Genomic DNA, 18,850 nt, shown 5'->3' on the forward strand with positions numbered 1-18,850 from the left:
TCCTTATTCCTCTAATCAAGACTTATTATGTAATTACTAATCAGTAAACCTAATAGTCCGATGTTACATTTATATACAATATTACAAATAATAGTACTTATGTAGATAATTATTTATTTAAGTATTTTAAATTAAAAATTAGAATCAATAAGGAAATAATGTACTTAACTAAATAATTAACTAATTAATTAGAAACAAAATGGAGTGTAAAATTATTTTTTAAATCATAACCTAAAGCAGTTTGTATAAAAAAAAAATTAAACTGATATTCCAATATTGTCACTGCCTTGGTTTATATGAATCACTCTGTATATACAAACTGTTATCATACTGTATGTATCAGTTCACAGTTGGCTTAATGTATGGTGGTAAATATTTCAAGACCATGTGTTCTCTTAAGTAGTACGGCATGGCAGCAGTGCAGACTTAGTATTTCGCGCTTTATTTTAGTTTCTATTTTATTGTTACGCTCAAAACAACTTCCCTTAACGCGCTCTCCCCTGTAATATTTAAAAATGAATTTTTTTGTGTGTTTATGATTTCTAATTATTTTATATTGTTATTTTTTTATTAATTTAGTTAAGGTTAAGTTTTTAAACGTAGTAAAAATAGTGCATTAAAAATGGAAAAAAGTGTAAACATTGATATGCTTATGGATAAATTAGGTAAGAAAAAATGGCTAACTACTTAAATGTTAATAGTTTATAAATTAAATTAAATAAAAAAAAAAATAAGATTTACTCTTAATTTTTCATTTTAAGAATTTCAGTTTAATTTAAATGAACGTTTATAAATATCGATAACAATTAAATAGTTTTAATATTTAAATTTACCAAAAAGATGTATGTATAATACGCATTTTATAATATTAACATGTATAAATCTTTAATTCAAATTTTTTTTATTTTAAAGCAATTCATATTTATATTATTTTTTTATAAATTATTTTATTAAATCTTATCGTGTCATAAAATAAATTGTTCAAACTTAATTGGATATTTAAGTTATTATAACATGTAGCTGGATTAAAAAGATTTTATTTATTTTATATATTGCTGTAAAATCTAATAACTGATCAATAAAACGTAGCTGTAAAAATTGAAAACTCAATATTAATTTCAAATAGGAAATTCAAAAATTAACCAGTAAGTAGGAATAACCTAATTAATTATTAATGTAAAACATTAAATGTGTTAAAAATATTTATTAAGGTCTTGTAGGTTAATAATACATATGTATTCTTTCACATTTTATTCGATTAATTTTGTATGAATTTTACAATATTACTATATTTTAATCTTTACACGTACCTTATACATTTATGATTAATCGAATTATGTGTTAAATATAAAAAAAATAATGTATAACACGTATTAATGACCTTAATTTGAATGATAAGTTATTTCTGTTTATAATCTACATAATATATTTAAATTTAATTTTTAATTGCTAGAACACGTGTTCTTAATATAAATACACAAAAATTACATTAATCAAATTTAAATCAATGTTTTGTTACATCTAAAGAAGAATAGAAAATAATTAATTTTGTAGTAAGGCTTCGCCACTATAATGATACATTTATTTCATATGGTATACATTGTGTTAGGTACATCGTAAAATGATAAAATATACATAATATATATACAACAATTTATAATTTAACCTGTTTTGTAATATATGACCAATGATTACAAATAAAAACTGATGGCTTCTATACCATATTGAATATATGTATAAAGGAAACCTTATCTACATTGGATACCTTTGTAAAAGTATTATCAAATGATAATAGTTATCCATAGTTTTTTTATTAATTTTACTACATAACAAATAGATTTAAGCAAATTTAGATTTCGTAACAGAATCGAAGGTTATTAAGCTGTTACAATTTTATAAAAATCCAAAATATACTTGTATATAGGTTTTAATTTAAAGAATTTTTTTAAAAATCAATATAAATTTTAAATTAAATTTTGTTGGTTTAATTTGAGTGTATAAGGAAATCATGTAGGTAAATATTTATAATTGGAATCTACTTGAAATATTATTTTCATTGAAATCAAATAATTTATTTTATTATAGTATTCTATTATTTTTAGTTAAATTTAACTAATAATAATTTTAACATTTTAATGTATTTCTGATCGTTGAATATAGCATAATATATTCATCCCATATATATGGTGTGAAGCCAAATATGCCCCAACAAACAATAATTCGAAATACATCTGTTGACGTTTTGCAATAGACCATTGTTACGAAGTATTGGGTTAGTTCTGTTTTCTTATGAGAAAGCCCCTTTATTAAGGTTTGTTTACCGTTATAAGTTAAAACGTTCAAAGATTAGTTAATCACCTACCTATAATTTTTAATTTTTTTTAATTTAAATATAACAACATATTATAGATATATAAAACTATATTATTGAGTTTAGTATATCATTGATAAACTATTTGTTTAAATATTTTTTGAATCTCGTTTACACAATTATAACGATTACTAAAATTTCTTTATTCTTCCATTATTAGTTTCAAGATAATATTATATATATATATTTATTTATTTATTAAATATATGTTTTTCGCTACTTTAAGCTAAAATATTTGACATAAACTTAATCACTTTGAAGTTGCTTAAATTTTACTAGATAACCGGTGTTTTTAATCAAAAGACAGTTAATTTATTAGTCTATAGATATAAATATAAATTATAATTTATAACTTTGTTAGAAAAATTTGTGAATCAATGTAATAGTTAAAGGTAATGGATGATTTGAGGCTCGTATACTCATAAATAAATATAATTATCGGTTGTCCCGGCTATATGGTTGGTACATGATAAAGGCGTTTTAGAAATGACGACTCTTTTGAAAAAGTCATGCATCAATCCTTTTAAATATTTCGTAATAGTTATCATGAAAACATTTGGAAATTAAAAACTTTCTCGCAAATTTTATAAAACAAATATTATTCTGTGAAGGTCAATGGCACTAAGAGAGTAATATACATATGTAAATCATGTATACATACCCATGCCAAAATACTGACGCGTGCCTGCATCTCGGAATACTCTGGGTATGTTTATTAACATTATTTATTCGTGTTAAAAAATTTTCTATTTTATTGAATGCAAAATTATTATATTTACAAACTCTAATATAAGACGGAGAAGACAAAAATATAGATGACGTCTTTTTAATATATTTTTCTAAAATATTATAATATTGACTACATGAGATTAATTGTTAATGTTATCAAAAATTATTTTAAAATATAATAATATTTAAAATAGGCTTTTAAAAATAAATGTTTGAGTGCCAAGTAAATTTACAATATAGTAGTCATGGACTTAAGCACATAAGTCTAAGATATCATAATTTTAATCAATATAAATATTAATGTATAAGTAAGCTGTTTCCACTTATTTATGAAAAATGAAGGTATATTTATTTTTATAACAGTGATCAGGGACGTACTACTCTACTTGTTAATCACTTTAAAATTTTAGTGACATGATATATTTAAGTATCTAACATAAACATAACGTGAAGTAAAAATATATTTATGTGTGTATGATACATTATAACTCTTCATAAATTATTAGTAAAAACTTGGAATATGAATTGTACTAATGAACAACAACAGCCCACTCATTCATACTTATAGAGTTGTAATTTAAATTTAAAAGTGAATTATTCATTATCAAAAAATATAGTTAAAAAAAAATGTATGCATATAAAAACAGTGGTGTATTTTGGAAGGATTCGAGCTAACTTTCCACAGGATCAAAAAAATAAAAATTAAATCTATACTTACGGTGGAATTGAAATGTATTATAATTTATAATAATAAAATATTTACATTTACTAGATTCTAGTAAAAAAAATATTTAGATATTAGGTTCATAAGTTATCAATAACTTGCTACATATAGGATTTTACGTGTTACCACTATTTTATAATAAACCAATGTTTAATTAAAAGATTATTCAACTTTTAGAAAATGTTGAACCCTCCTTCAAAACAAAAAAAAAAAAAATATGAAAATACACTACTGAATACAAAAATAGGTAAATGATATTCCAATATTCGGTATTTTGTAATCTTGAAACTAATATACCATTGCTTTCGAAAAAAAAAAATCTGAATGAAAAAATTAAAATGGATCTGGTTGTATTTCCAATAATAATTATTGTTTATGTTGGTTCTAACACTTTCTGGTAATTTATTTATTTTTTTGCTACAAGTGAAATCTAATGAAAAATCTTTTATCCAATATTAAACTTTTATCATAAAAATGGAAAGTCTTATGAATTTTAACTATAAAAAAGTAAAGAATTTTTGTGATTTTATCGTTTTGTTAAAATTTCATACAATGAAATGAAATTTTCAAAAAAATCTAAACTGTTCAAAACAAATTGAAATCTTTTGAAAATATACCATATACGAACGTTAAAATAAGCATTAAATCAAAATGTTAACTTTATAATAATTATTTTTTGAGTTGCGAGGAAAAAATTAATTAACTTTTGTCAAAAACTGGTAAATATATGTATACAAAGTTAAAATAAAAGAACATTATGGTAAAATCAATGAATTTCTCGTTTCATTCAGATTATAAAAAGAAATATTTTATAAAAAATTGCCTTATAAAATTGTAATTTTTAATAATAATAATTGATTTGGTTATTTTGTACATTTGCAAAATAGATGTATATATTCTTTTTTGTGTTACTAATGAATAATTTATATTTATTTATTAATTTTAAATTTATGAACAAGCATTTATATTCAACGAAAAATAATGTTAAAAGTATATACGAAAATGTACAAGATATGTGTTAATACCTACTATTAATACTTTTACCCGTAGTTTTTTTTTTTTTTTTTTTTTTTTTTTTAATACAGAAATATTTTTAACATACAATTAAAAATCGTAATTTAGTAAATAATATAAAATAATGAAAAAATCGAATATATTGAACATTTTTCAAATTTATATATCTGAAATACATTGAAAAATATTTCGTTGATTTACATATTGATATATTAACTACGAAATTATAGTACGTATTTCATTTATGAGTTATATAATTTTTATAAATAATTATTAAGATGAAATAATACAAATCTAATAAAACAAAGAATAATAATATTATAATAATTCATGGATTTGGGATTTAAAATGTATTAAATATTAATTAATATGATGTGATTTTCATTATCTAACGTTTTTATTTGAAGTTTCTAATACTATTGAATGTTTACTATAATTTTATCAATAAATAAATATAATCATGATTTAAATTTTTACTGTTAAAAAGATTATGTTATTATCATTAGGTACTTATTATATCTCAAAATATAATTAGAAGTTTAGAACTTAATATAATCTATACATATTATTATAGATTGATATATACAAACAAATATTATTAAGTATTATAACATAAAATAAATTGTATCTATGTTAAAATATAATTTTAATAACGTAATATTTATAGCAAAATATATTTACATTTAGCTACTATCTATAAGTTAGTCAGAATTCATTATTTATCAAAAAATACTTAAATGAATACCTATTTAAAATTGTTCAAAGAATGACATGTACAAAACAAACGTTTAGAACATGTTTTGAACCAATGAACATCTTTCTTAATAAAATAAAAATAAAATATTATTTTTATCAATTTTAGATTGTCTTTTCCCTGTACAGAACCAGAATAAGGTCCTTGCTCTCATTCTATTATATAACTATGAAACTCGAATTATAAAAATAAATCACACTATAGAAAAAATGGAAACACATGATGTACCTTTACAGTAGATAAATAGAAATTCTTTTAGGGATTATAAACCGTCTTATTTTTATGGCTACCAACATTTTATTATTCTGATCAAAAATGTTAACATATATTTATTAAAAACTTATTGTTCATTGAATATTTTTTTCCTCAAAGCCGTTATGAGAAGATATATTTGTCTTGTTATAATAGAACCTACCTATAAATATACATGTACAACGTGTAATTTATAATTATATCCGAACATATCTACTTAAAATATGCCAAATATGTTTTATATATATATATATATTTTTTTGTTAATGAATTCTTTTAAAACGTGTTTGTATATGATTTTAGGAGATTTCGGAACCTATCAATGTAGACAATTTTTACTACATCTACTGTCAGCATTCACTGCTGGACTACACATGATGACTTTAGCTACCGTTGCTGCAGAACCTCAATATATGTATTTATAAAAAATATTCACTATATATTATTTAATAATATTTATATTTAACAGTTCTAAATATAATAAAGGCTATATGTAACAAATATAATTTATAAATATTTGCATAATATTATAATATCTATATTTATATTTAAAAATTTAATTTCCTTTTAAAAAAATTTATTTTGATTTAAAATTGGTCCATTTATAATACTCAGTATTTAGTTATTAAAACACATTTCATTATTTTCTAATGCAATTTTTAAAAAAAAAATAGAATTTCGTAAATAAATATTTGCAATGAAAACTATTTAGTGTTTCATATGAAATCGATATGCTAATCATGTGTATATGTAATTAAAAAATATAATATATATACATTACATTATAAGAGTTTTATTGTAATTGAAGCACTATAGCAGTATAATAGGACTAATACATTTTTTAAGTAATCTTTTTTTAAGATAACTTATTAATAACAAAAATTAAACTTAAATATATTTATGTTTAAAGTTGTGCTAATACGATACAGCCTGAATCAAATATGACAAATTGGTTTGCGACACCTGAGATATTTAATGATTCGTGTAAAGTAATGAATGATTTCAACGAAACTGTGGCTTGTGAAAAATGGATATTTGATAGAACATACTACGAAGATACTAGAACTACAGAGGTAAAATCAACTATACGATTAATTAAGAATATTTCATTTTAAGCAATTATATATAATATAGAATTATCGACTACAATTAATAGAAATAATTAATTTAAACAAATAACGTAAATGTAATCAATCGTAACACAAATTGATTTACAAAAGTACGTTATGCAAAACCCTACTTTAGATGCTTTCTTAAACTTGTAAGGCATTTATTATTCTTTATGTTTCACTTTATACAAATAAAAAATAAAAATATTTATTTATGTAAAAATTATGAGTGTTTTTTGCATTTTATATAGTGGATGATGATTTGCGATAACCGATGGATGGGATCTCTTGCACGGATGAGTTATATGCTTGGAGTGTTTACCGGTTCAGTTGTACTTGGCAGTCTGGCTGATAAGTATGCTGATATATTTAACAATATATACGTTATGATGTTAGATGAATAAAATATTAAATTTCATATGCACAATTTAGTTAATTAACCTTAAATAATCGTTCATACTCTTGATAACCTTACATAAATATATAGATTTATTTTTACTGAATTTCGATACAAGTAATAATAATTAAATCTTTGTGTTTTAATTACATAGGTATACTTCATTTGTACACTAGAACGAATAAATAATTATGATTTAATTTGAATCGTGGTTTCTTTGACCATGTTTTGGTGTATTGAGAATAATATAGTTTTTTTTTTTTTGCTAGTTTATTGGTGAGATGGAACACATGTGCAAAATAACATGGTTTCATTGCTAAATTCTCGGGTCACCCATCCAAAAACTAATAATGATAGATATGATACATGTTCTATATGTAATACATCACCGAAAGACGATCGTGGTTTATTAATATATCACATCATTCTATGCCTTGTCAATCCTACTTTTTTAATTGAATTTTATTGCATAAATCAATAAATATTTTTGAGCATAATAAATCGTAATATAAATGTAAAACGTATGTATTTATTTGTACGTGCTATTTTCATATTAAACATATTGAACACAATTTATTTCACAAATAATAAACATAATCAAGTTTCAATCTGAAAATTAAATTTATATATTTTTTGTAAAAATACATAGTATTTATAATTTTACTTTTGTTTATAAAATGTAACAGGCCCTAAAAATATTGTTCGAAATTTAGTATAATTATATCTAGGGATTCTGAATCCAATTAAACTTAATATTTCTGAGCTTTGAATGTAACCATGTAAAATATCGAATATTAGGAATATATCCGATAAATTATAATGGGAAGAGAATCATTTTATAGGCTATGAAATTATAAAGCAAAAAAAAAGTGTCTTTAGCAATAGGACAATGAGTTATATAACCTAGCCTGGGCATTAACGAGTTAATAAGTTAAAAGTTAAGTTAATTCAACTTATTAATTGAACTTATTTCATTACTGATAAATTAAATTGATTTATTAACTTAACTAATTCCTTACAAATTAACTTGAAATTAACGTATTATTTCATTCATCTAAATTAAGTTCATTTTCATTTTCAAGACCAGAAAAATATTTTTGTAAAATGCCACATTCAATAGCAAGTTTATAGAATTTAGAAAATTATAAAAATAAAAAAATTGAAGAACTTTTAGATAAGACTATAATATTTATTATGGTATTAACTTTTAATAGGGGTCCCGCCGGTCTCGGGAAGGGTACTCACCCGTCTTAAGACTATTGAGTAAAAATAGACATGTCACCCATGAATTACATTACCATTATCAATGACTAAACAATTATTGTACTCAATTATTATTAGAAATATTTCATAATCTATGATATTATTAAATAAGATTAATATTATTAAATATTATTGAATTAGAGAAGAAATTTAATATCTGATTAACATTTTGAGACGAATATTGTTCTGAGATTCAATAGGTATTTTCATTAACCTATCCATTGTATTGTTTTATTTGTTTAAATTTTAATACAATTAAATAACATTATATATTTATTTTAATATTTTGTATCTAATACATACATTTATTGCCTGTATAATTTTATAGTTACACTTTCAGCTGCAGTAATTATTTTTAATTTTCATACTGTTATTGAACATCAAAAAGAATACTTTTTTTAAATTATATTTATCATATGTGAATTGTATGAAAAATTAATAAAAACAAACCATACATAAATTACCATAAAATTGACATTTAAGTGCTTAAAAACAATCCCAATGAAGAAATGTATACTTTTCTACTCTAGTTAGAGTCTAATAAGATTTTTTTGCATTTTCGTTATCGTTAATGTTAAATAAGATTAGTTGTAAATTGTTAATATATATATCACTTATATCAGCGCTTAATGTAAATATTTTTATTTTTTATTTTAGTAATTAACTTAACTTATTAATTGAAATTAAGTTAAATTATTTTTTAATTACTTAATTTTTAACTTTACTGATGTAATTCTCATGTGCATTAACTTAATTATTAACTTAATTGAACATGAAATCAATTAACTCAATTTATCTAAGTTAAAAAATATCATTAACTTGCCGAACCTTGAGATATTTTTTCAAAAACGTACATTGAATATTATTAAGATCATTTAAATAAGTTAAATAATTATTTTATCAAATTAATGAGCATATTATATATAAATATATAGTCAGTTTTAAAATATTAAATACATTATTATAAAAGATATACCTATGTCAACATAAAAATATAAAGAATCAAAATATTGAGAAATTAAGACTGAATTGGCAATAAATGTTTTTACTATTTTATGTTTTTATATTTAATAATTAAAAATGTATATTAATTATAAATATAATCAATATGAAATAGATTGAATCATATTATTGTAATTATACATTAAGTTTTACTTGACTTCTTAGTTATTATACATAATTTCCTTTTTAAATTAATTAGTCTCTATGTAGAGTTGAATTAACATAAGCTATTTATTTAAACAGATTTGGCCGTAAGACAATTTTCTGCATTTCAGCTGTAGCACAACTGATTCTTGGAATTGGGGTTGCATTTCTTCATGAATATTGGATATTTATAGCAACCACATTTGTGTATGGGATTTTTGGTTCGTCTGGATCTTATATATCAGGATTTGTTTTGAGTATGTTATGGTAAAAATATGTTGAAGCTTATTATTTAACTGTACCTATTAATATTAATTTCTTAGCTACGGAGTTAGTAGGACCCTCAAAGCGTTCTGTTTGTGGGATTTTATTCCAAGCGACATTTGCTCTTGGTATTATGGGCGTATCCGTATGGGGATATTTTATCAAAGACATATTTTTACTTCAAATTATATACGGCTTACATAGCTTATTATTAATTCCTCATTACTGGTAAGTAATTTTAATTGATTTTGTTGAAAAATGTTATCATACTGATACGATACATATTATTATATTATGTACTCAAACACTATAAACAGGTTAATCGACGAGTCTCCACGATGGTTGTGGGGACAAGGAAGAAAAGAAGAAGCATTTAATATAATACAAAAAGCACTGAAAACTAATAATAAGACACTGGCATTACCGTTAGAAAAAGAACAAGTTGTACTAGACAAGGATGGCAGCGAAATAAAAAATCACCAAGACGTCCAATCGTTTTCAATATTAGATTTGTTCAAAACTCCAAACCTGAGAAAGAATACAATGAACATTTGCTTATTTTGGTAAAAACCATACAAGTAACCATTATTAATTAGAAACGATTTCAACTCTTTATAAGATCGATATTTTTATTCTTATGTTATCATATTTTTTACATAACCATAACTTTGAGTATACAGTTGAATATTTGAATATTACTAGCAGTTTCTAGGGAAATAAATTCTAAAACATGTAAGAAGAACAAATATTCGTGGGATTTTTTCAAAAAGAACTTAATTAAGTTTTGGTTAGCTTCAATATGAGAGAATTTAGATTCTTAGAATATTTATATAAAACATAAATTGTATTTCTGCTCAGAATTATTCTTGAAAGTGATGATTTATATTTGTTTTGGAATTTATTATAGTTCAATACTAGTTCATATCGACTATTATGTTAATTATAATTATAATTATTATTATTATAATTATTATTATAATTGATACCTCAATACTCAATATTTTTGTCTTGGAAAAAATCAAAAAATTAACGAATATTAATCATTTACCAATTTTTATTTTTTATTTAATTTATTTTTTTTATAATTGTATTATATAATATTATGATTTATATTTACATCTTACATGCACCAATATTATTATTATCGTTATTAAATATCCGTTTTAGGTTTGCTGCTAGTTTTGGGTACTATGGTATTTCATTCCAAACTGGAAAATTAAAAGGTGATCCATATTTGATGTTATTTGTGATGGCCGGAGTTGAAATGCCAAGTTATATATTTGTAACATTAGCAATGGATCGTTTAGGAAGACGATTTCTCAACAGCTCTATGATGATTATTGGAGGAACCGCTTTATTAGCTTCTGCTTTCCTTCCTATGAGTAAACAAAGTTCATTAATTTCTTTGTGTATATTAAATACTAACAATTTCTTTCAATTTAATATATAGTATCAGAATCAATATCTATTAGTGCTGCGTTTATTGGAAAGTTTTGCATTGCCGGAGCATTTGCTATCATATATAATTATACAGTAGAACTCTATCCTACTGTGGTTCGAAATACTGCCATTGGACTAGGAAGCATGTTTGCTCGTTTAGCAGGAGGTTTTACTCCTTTGGTTACACTATTGGTGAGTAAAAAATTTTATAAGTAACAATTTAAAGGAGATTAACGATATTATATTACAGATATATTTTAAATTAACTTAAAATTGTATCTAAGTGTATTTATATGGTAGACACTTGATTATCAAATTAATTATGAAATAAGAAAGTACAACCAAAGTGGAAATAATTAGTCTTGTGAGATGTAAAAAATATTGGAATTTTTGTTACTTTAACTTTTCTACAAAATGGTCAATTAAATAACAAAATGTATGTTTTAAAAAAATGTCAATTATTATTACAAAATTAATTAATTAATTAATTTTTTTATACATAAAAATGGAAGTATTAGAATATAAATTTTTCAATTCCAATCAAAGTATTTATTTTTAAACTCTGGTTAAAACATACCATTAATGTGTAAGATTTCCTGTTTTCATTATTATTTATTTTGTATGTTGTTGTAGCCACTTAATAAAATTGATCATTTCATGAAATCGTTACTCCAACTCTGCACCGTGTAACTAATTTTTTTACAATGTGATACATCAATTCGTGTTCCACACAAGATGTTTTATATGCTATTTATATTAAGTTACTCTTCCATCTACTTATTTATTTCAATAAAAAAGTACTGGACTGTTTTATTTAATGTGAAAATTGTGTGTGTAAGTTTACAATATAATGTTTCTTAAAGCAACTTTATACTTAATTATTGAATATAATGTATCAAAAAAATGCTGATATGACATTATGTCAAAACTATAAAAATCAAAAAATGTTAGATTTTCATGTAATCGTATACATCTAATTGTATTACTTAATAGCTGCTAATAAAATTCAGTAGAGTATTTAACTGAAATAAATATAAAACGTCTTAAGTAGCGCATGTAGTAATGACCATAATATAAATTATCACAGCTTAAAAAATTAAGAAATGTTTAATTGAATTGACCATTTTATGAAAAAATGACCAAAAATATTGGATATTGTGAAATATTTTCTTACTTCACAAAGTGTGAAAAAACGTTTACATTTCATGAAATGGTCTCCTTTTCATAAAATTGTCAATTTTACTATATTTCTGTGATGTATACAAACGTCATGTATCCTCCATACAGAGTGATTTTTAAGTATCTCCCATTTATGTGCTTAAATTATAAATTTTTAAGTTCTAATTTTAGAAACTATATATTTAGATATCTAGACATCATATATCCTTATACATAAATTAAGCGTATCTCTCACGAAATATCATATTTCAATAAAAACTTTAATTTCAAAAAAGAATATTATTTTATTTTTTATCCAAAAATATTACTAAGCAAACTTTTCTGTAATTGTTGATGATTGTTAGCATAATCAACATTTGGATTATTACAGAATTATTCAAATTTATAGTTGTTTATGAAAAGTGTACAATAATTAGAATGTTTTTATTTTGTCGTTATAACTCCAAGATTACACAAATATAATATTATGCGTAACTTGGTACAAATCGATACAAGTTATAGATAAAAATAGTGTTGATAAATACCGGTCATAGGTTAGTTTTTGCTTATTCTCATTCCCCCGCCAAACATTGCGAATTACACCTTCAATTTGTGTATCAAATGTATGATAGTGAAAATTACGGTGATTACGATAATAGTTCTTGAACATTGTACTATTAATTATAAATACTATATGTATATAACAATAATACTAGTATATTTAATATTCATAATCAATGATTCTAAGAAAAAGGAAATTTTACCCAATCTTTCTTACATAATAAGTTCTTATTTATAACATTTGAATAACTTCAAATGTTCAGATTTAACTGTTGACTATCATATATCAAAATTTTCAGAAAAATGAACTAAATAATTGTTTATAAAAATAATATTCTAATTCGATAATCCCACACTATACTGCTTAAGAGTTACAAAAAATCTCTGTATTATAAATTTATAATTTTAAAAATTAATTATAACAAAATATATACAATATATTATATACAGTACCATGCCTAGTATAAATTATCATCAAGATGCGCCACTATTCCCTTCTTTGCACACTCCATTTAAAAAAAAAAATCTATATTCTATCTTATATTTTCTTTGACTGCCCTTCCTTACCTACCAAGCTCAATATCCTAATTAGTCTTTCTATAATCCATTCAATACTTTCAGCATTCTAAATTTCAAAATCTGCTTTCATTCTAATTATTTTCTTCATTCACGAGGCTGATTTCTCTTTACAATCTTTTATTATTTTAATAGTTTTATAAATGGTATATTATTGTTAATTTGTCATCTCGTCGATTTCGAGGCAAAAATATATACCAATACTAAAAATAAATTAGCAACACCGCCGATCAAGATAATGTTAATGATGTTGACTACGCGTTAAGATCATGGCTTTAAACGTATTAAATATTTTGAATTAAATAATATGGTTAACTTTTAGTCATTTTACTTAGATTACGAAAAAGCTTTTGGCGCACCAGTGTTAATAGAGCTTGGTGTACTCGCACCTCTCGCACCCCCCTAGGCACGACCCTGATTATATATATTGTTTTAACTGGTAACTCTTGATTTTGTGGGAGAACTGAATATGTATTTGATTAAAGTTAAATAATATAGAGTAAGAATATCGTTTAAACCATATAACCAATAGCAAAACTTGAAGCAGATTTTCCTGAAGAAGTTATAAATAAATGAATTTTACTTTTAATAGTTTTGAAATTAATATACTTCTTTCAACAAAATGAAAGAAGAACATCATTTTAAATAAAGGATGCTAACAGCAAATTTAATTACTCAAATTCTAGCCTTTGAAATTAACACTTTAACATATTTAAAATAAAATTAATGTTTATTGTTTTTTTTTAGGATTCCTTTGATTCAAAAGCTCCGACAATAACATTTGCTTTAGTTACACTTTTAAGTGGTATTTTGAGTACTCTACTTCCCGAGACACTTGATACAACAATGCCCCAAACCATGGAAGAGGGTGAAGAATTCGGAAAAGGTGACACATGTTTCTCAACTGGATGTTTTGGTCGTTCAAAAAAATTGTCGAAAGAAAAAGATATACCACTAGAAAGTTACAAGTCATAAAATAAAACCGCTTTGTAATCATTTATTTTAACTTCAGTTGTTTTTGTGTAAAATATTTTTTAAAATGTATATTTTAGAGATATAAATTTACATTTTTTATTTATTAATATTAATTTTAATTTAAGGAATTCAATATACGTTTATTCAAAAAAAATTTTCCAATGAAAAATTAAAAAATGGTTTTTAGTTTTATAAAAACGTTAAAAATGTAAAAAAAAAACTCTGAAAGAGCATAGTTCTGTAATTTAAAATTTTAACATTTATTTTTTAAAAAGTTCAATATTTAAAATATTGAGCGATAAATATAAATATGAAATAATCATCATAGGTAATTATTATGTTAAGTATTTGTGTATTTTAAATATCATTGTTTTTATGTTAATTTGAAAAGACGATGGAGGCCATGTTTTTTTTGGGTTTGCGTATTCAGATTACACAGTATAATTGACTTTATTTATAACAACTATCAGTTTTATCATATTCGTTAGTGTATTACCAATTTATTGTATAGTGAGATATAATTTGTGACTGTGAATAATTCAGTATTATGTATTGTTTGTTTCATAATAATTTAATACATAATGTCTATGAATTAAACCAACGTTTGATACTTTGACCGGAGCTACTTGTGTTGAAATAATTTAAAAATAAATATTATTTCAAACTAATTTATAAAACTAAATGAAACATGAGACTTTTAAAAAAATTGGTTACTCTCTACACACAATAATGTAAAGAGTTTTGTTTCAATAGTGAATATGAAAAAAACATATTTTAAGTTTCAACCATGTGGACTTTAGAATGATTTCTTTATTTGAGTTTCAATAACACCTATATGGCTGTTCATATGACAATTTCCGTCTGGTTTATGATTGGCCCTTAAAAATTAATGGCCTCCTAAAAGACATTATATTAGGGTTTTTTTTCTTTCATATGACGTCCCTTTTGGTGAAAACATACATATTGGGGTAAGATTTAATAACTATCTACTAAAAAATTTATTGTTACTACGCTCAAATTCTTCTACACATTTTAATAATATTATTTCTGTTTATACGTTCATAGGTTATATTGTTTTGTATTTGTTATTTTGTCCTGTAGAGGACCCAAACATATTTTAATCATGTGTTTATTTAATATAAAATGCTGGACGAGGTGTAAATTACACCCATCCTCAATTAAATCATATCCATCGAGTCAATTTAGTTTAAAATGTACAAATATTATCATAATAAATTATTTTACCAAGTCTATCTCAGCAAAATGTTAATTAATACATAATATTTTTTTGTCAACTTTATTAATTTTTTTAAGTAATTTGTATAAACAATCAACTAATTTAAAGCAATAAAACTGATTAAATTTACTTAAAATAATATAAGTTCGTTATGTTATAAATTAAATTAATAATTTGCGTAATTATGAACTAGATGGTGCTAATTAATCAATTATTTCATATTTTCTTTATAAATTTAACTAAATTATTTTTTATACATAATGACATTAGTAGTTCAAGATTTTCTCGACAGATAGACGACTTGAGTTATGTTTTCAAAATGTTTATTTTTGAAGACACTCGTTTGCAGTAAACTTGTGTATACGGAAGAATTAATACATGTTCATAGTTAAATAAAGCACATTAAATAAATCAGATTTTGATGTTATTTCATGTAAATAAATTCGTGTATGTGGTTATATACAACACTTATTTCAATTTTTCAAAATATTTAGATTTATATTTGTTCGATTTTCATCGAGAGAACGAAAGTGTACAAAAAAAAAAAAAAAAAAAAAAAAAACACCTACAAATTTATTTACAACTCTGTAAGAAGAATGTGACTAAAAGTTATATAGTTTATTTGTCAAACTGTCAATTAAGTATGAAATGTGAAAGATATGGAGTGTACGTCATTTCGATGCGGCAATTTGGACGCGCGTCAAATGGACGCGGTCAATTTAACACCATGACACTTGGACGCATACATTTCGACGTGTTCAATTTCAACGTATCATCATTTCGACGATCAATTCGATGCATTTTATGATACAATCATAGCATCGCTCGATAAGAAAATACTTCAATAAAAGTTGTATGTAATCAATGTAAGACAGTTTTGACGCGTTTTATTATATATTTCTACAGAAAAAAATTTGGAAATTTAATCGAATTCAATAATTTTCATCTTGTCAATACTTATTATAATACTTATTGTAATATTATAACAATACTTATTATAATATTCTTATACAATACATGTAGTATACTCATGTGAAATAATACCAATGGTATACTTGTTGTTTCCCAATAAATAAAAATAACTTATATAAAAATATTTTAAATAATTAAATCTCTTAATTCCCATGTATGCCGTAAAACATATACAACCTACTTTGAAAAAACAGTGACGAATGCTATTTCGATTGAATATTTCAAACAGAAATACATTATTGCTTTTTCCACTTCAGTCAGGGAATTTGGAAATAAATACAAAATCATGGGTTATCAACAAAACATATTGAGGATATCGAATTGGTTTTCGGATAGGAAATTTAGTTAGAAGAAGAAGACGTCGAGCTCCATTATTCTCAATTGAAGTCTAAAACAGTTTTAATCGAATTTAAGATAATTTCCTAGGACCAACTACAATATAAAGAGATGGCATAACTCATTTTCGGATCTGATATGTTTGCCCGACACTCGAATGTCACTTCAATTGCCCAACTTAATTTGCCCGACACCATATTTTATATATTTTTACTGTACGTCATACTGATATACAATATTTTATTACTATTCCATTATTTTATTATTATTATTTATAAATATGCAATATTAATATACAATAATTCAAAAAAAAACTAAATCAGACGAATATTTTATCATAGATATTATCGTTCTATGTGAAAGTATAAAGTAATACCTATAATAAGGTCAAGTGTGTTATTATTAGTATAATTTTAAATTTAACAATAATTTGTAAATAACGCAATATAATATAATATAATATTTTATTCATATTTTGAATAATTTTTAACACTTTAAATATTTTGACACATATTCATTTATAATTAAAAATAAATGTTAAATTTGAGATTGTCGGGCAAGTGTAGTTTCGGGCAAATGGTGTCGGGCAATTGAATGTCGGAAAAATGTACTGATCCCCTCATTTTCGACCCTTATGAATAGTACAAAACCGATCACACTGAAATTCATAGATACTTTAAAAAGACTTCACAACTTAACTAAAATGTTAAACGAAGAATTACTAGCCGGATATGTGATACAAAAAAAAAAAAGTAGTATACAGATTCGTTAAAAAGAATATTAAAAATGATCAATAATTTTGAAAAATTTTCCACTGATTAAATATAAACAGGTTAGGTTATAAACATTAAATATAATATATAAACAGGTATTGCTTACAATTTAAAATTGTAGGTATAAATAATAATAATTTTCTCACTCAATATTAATTTTTACATTTTTACAAACAATTTTAAAATTCAATTATTTTAACAATAAAATACCTAATGTTTTTAATATCTTTGTTTATTTATTGTTATTAGATAAATATAATAAAACGCGTCAGATTAACATTTGTCAAAATAATGATATCTACGTACACAATATTACACACATAAAATTGTATTTCGTCGAAATTTCCGCGTCTAAATGGCACGACACCAAATATATGAATTGATAGTTTTTTCTTGTTGAATATAAAATATAAAAAATGTTATTTTTATATTAAATAATCCATTTAATCATGATTAATTAAATAATTCATAAATTAAACTATCAAATGCAATCATTATATTAATTGTTTAAATTATTTAATTAATTATTAATCAAACCATATACCTATTTTAAATTAAAGTAGTTTTTACATTTCTGCTGGCTATTCAACATAACATTCAATTAACTCATATACCAATAATATGTTTAAAGATAAAACGATTTAACAATCATTATGCACATAATTATAATAATTGATAGAGCAAAGAATTGCGAAATCTTGTGAAATTCGTAAATCACTGTTAAAACGATTCTTCAGTAAGGTAATGAAATGTATGTAAAGAAATATAGTATCTATATACATACGTACTTACGTACTTA

General features: G+C 23.1%; 1 protein-coding gene across 1 annotated transcript; it reads left to right on the forward strand.

Annotated features, from left to right (window-relative positions):
• The first annotated feature begins 381 nt into the window (after nucleotides 1-381).
• On the forward strand, nucleotides 382-14,764 carry LOC112684884 (organic cation transporter protein). The gene is made up of 10 exons (XM_025556605.1): nucleotides 382-665; nucleotides 6,148-6,259; nucleotides 6,755-6,917; nucleotides 7,205-7,308; nucleotides 9,859-10,016; nucleotides 10,083-10,251; nucleotides 10,341-10,586; nucleotides 11,191-11,405; nucleotides 11,474-11,655; nucleotides 14,506-14,764. Exons 1-10 carry the CDS (start codon nucleotides 623-625, stop codon nucleotides 14,731-14,733), a joined length of 1,620 nt encoding a protein of 539 aa, XP_025412390.1. The 5' UTR covers nucleotides 382-622; the 3' UTR covers nucleotides 14,734-14,764.
• The last annotated feature ends 4,086 nt before the right edge of the window (nucleotides 14,765-18,850 follow it).

This window comes from Sipha flava, unplaced genomic scaffold (genome assembly GCF_003268045.1).
Source record: "Sipha flava isolate LNK unplaced genomic scaffold, YSA_version1 258_pilon_pilon, whole genome shotgun sequence".
Taxonomy (NCBI): Eukaryota; Metazoa; Arthropoda; class Insecta; order Hemiptera; family Aphididae; genus Sipha; species Sipha flava.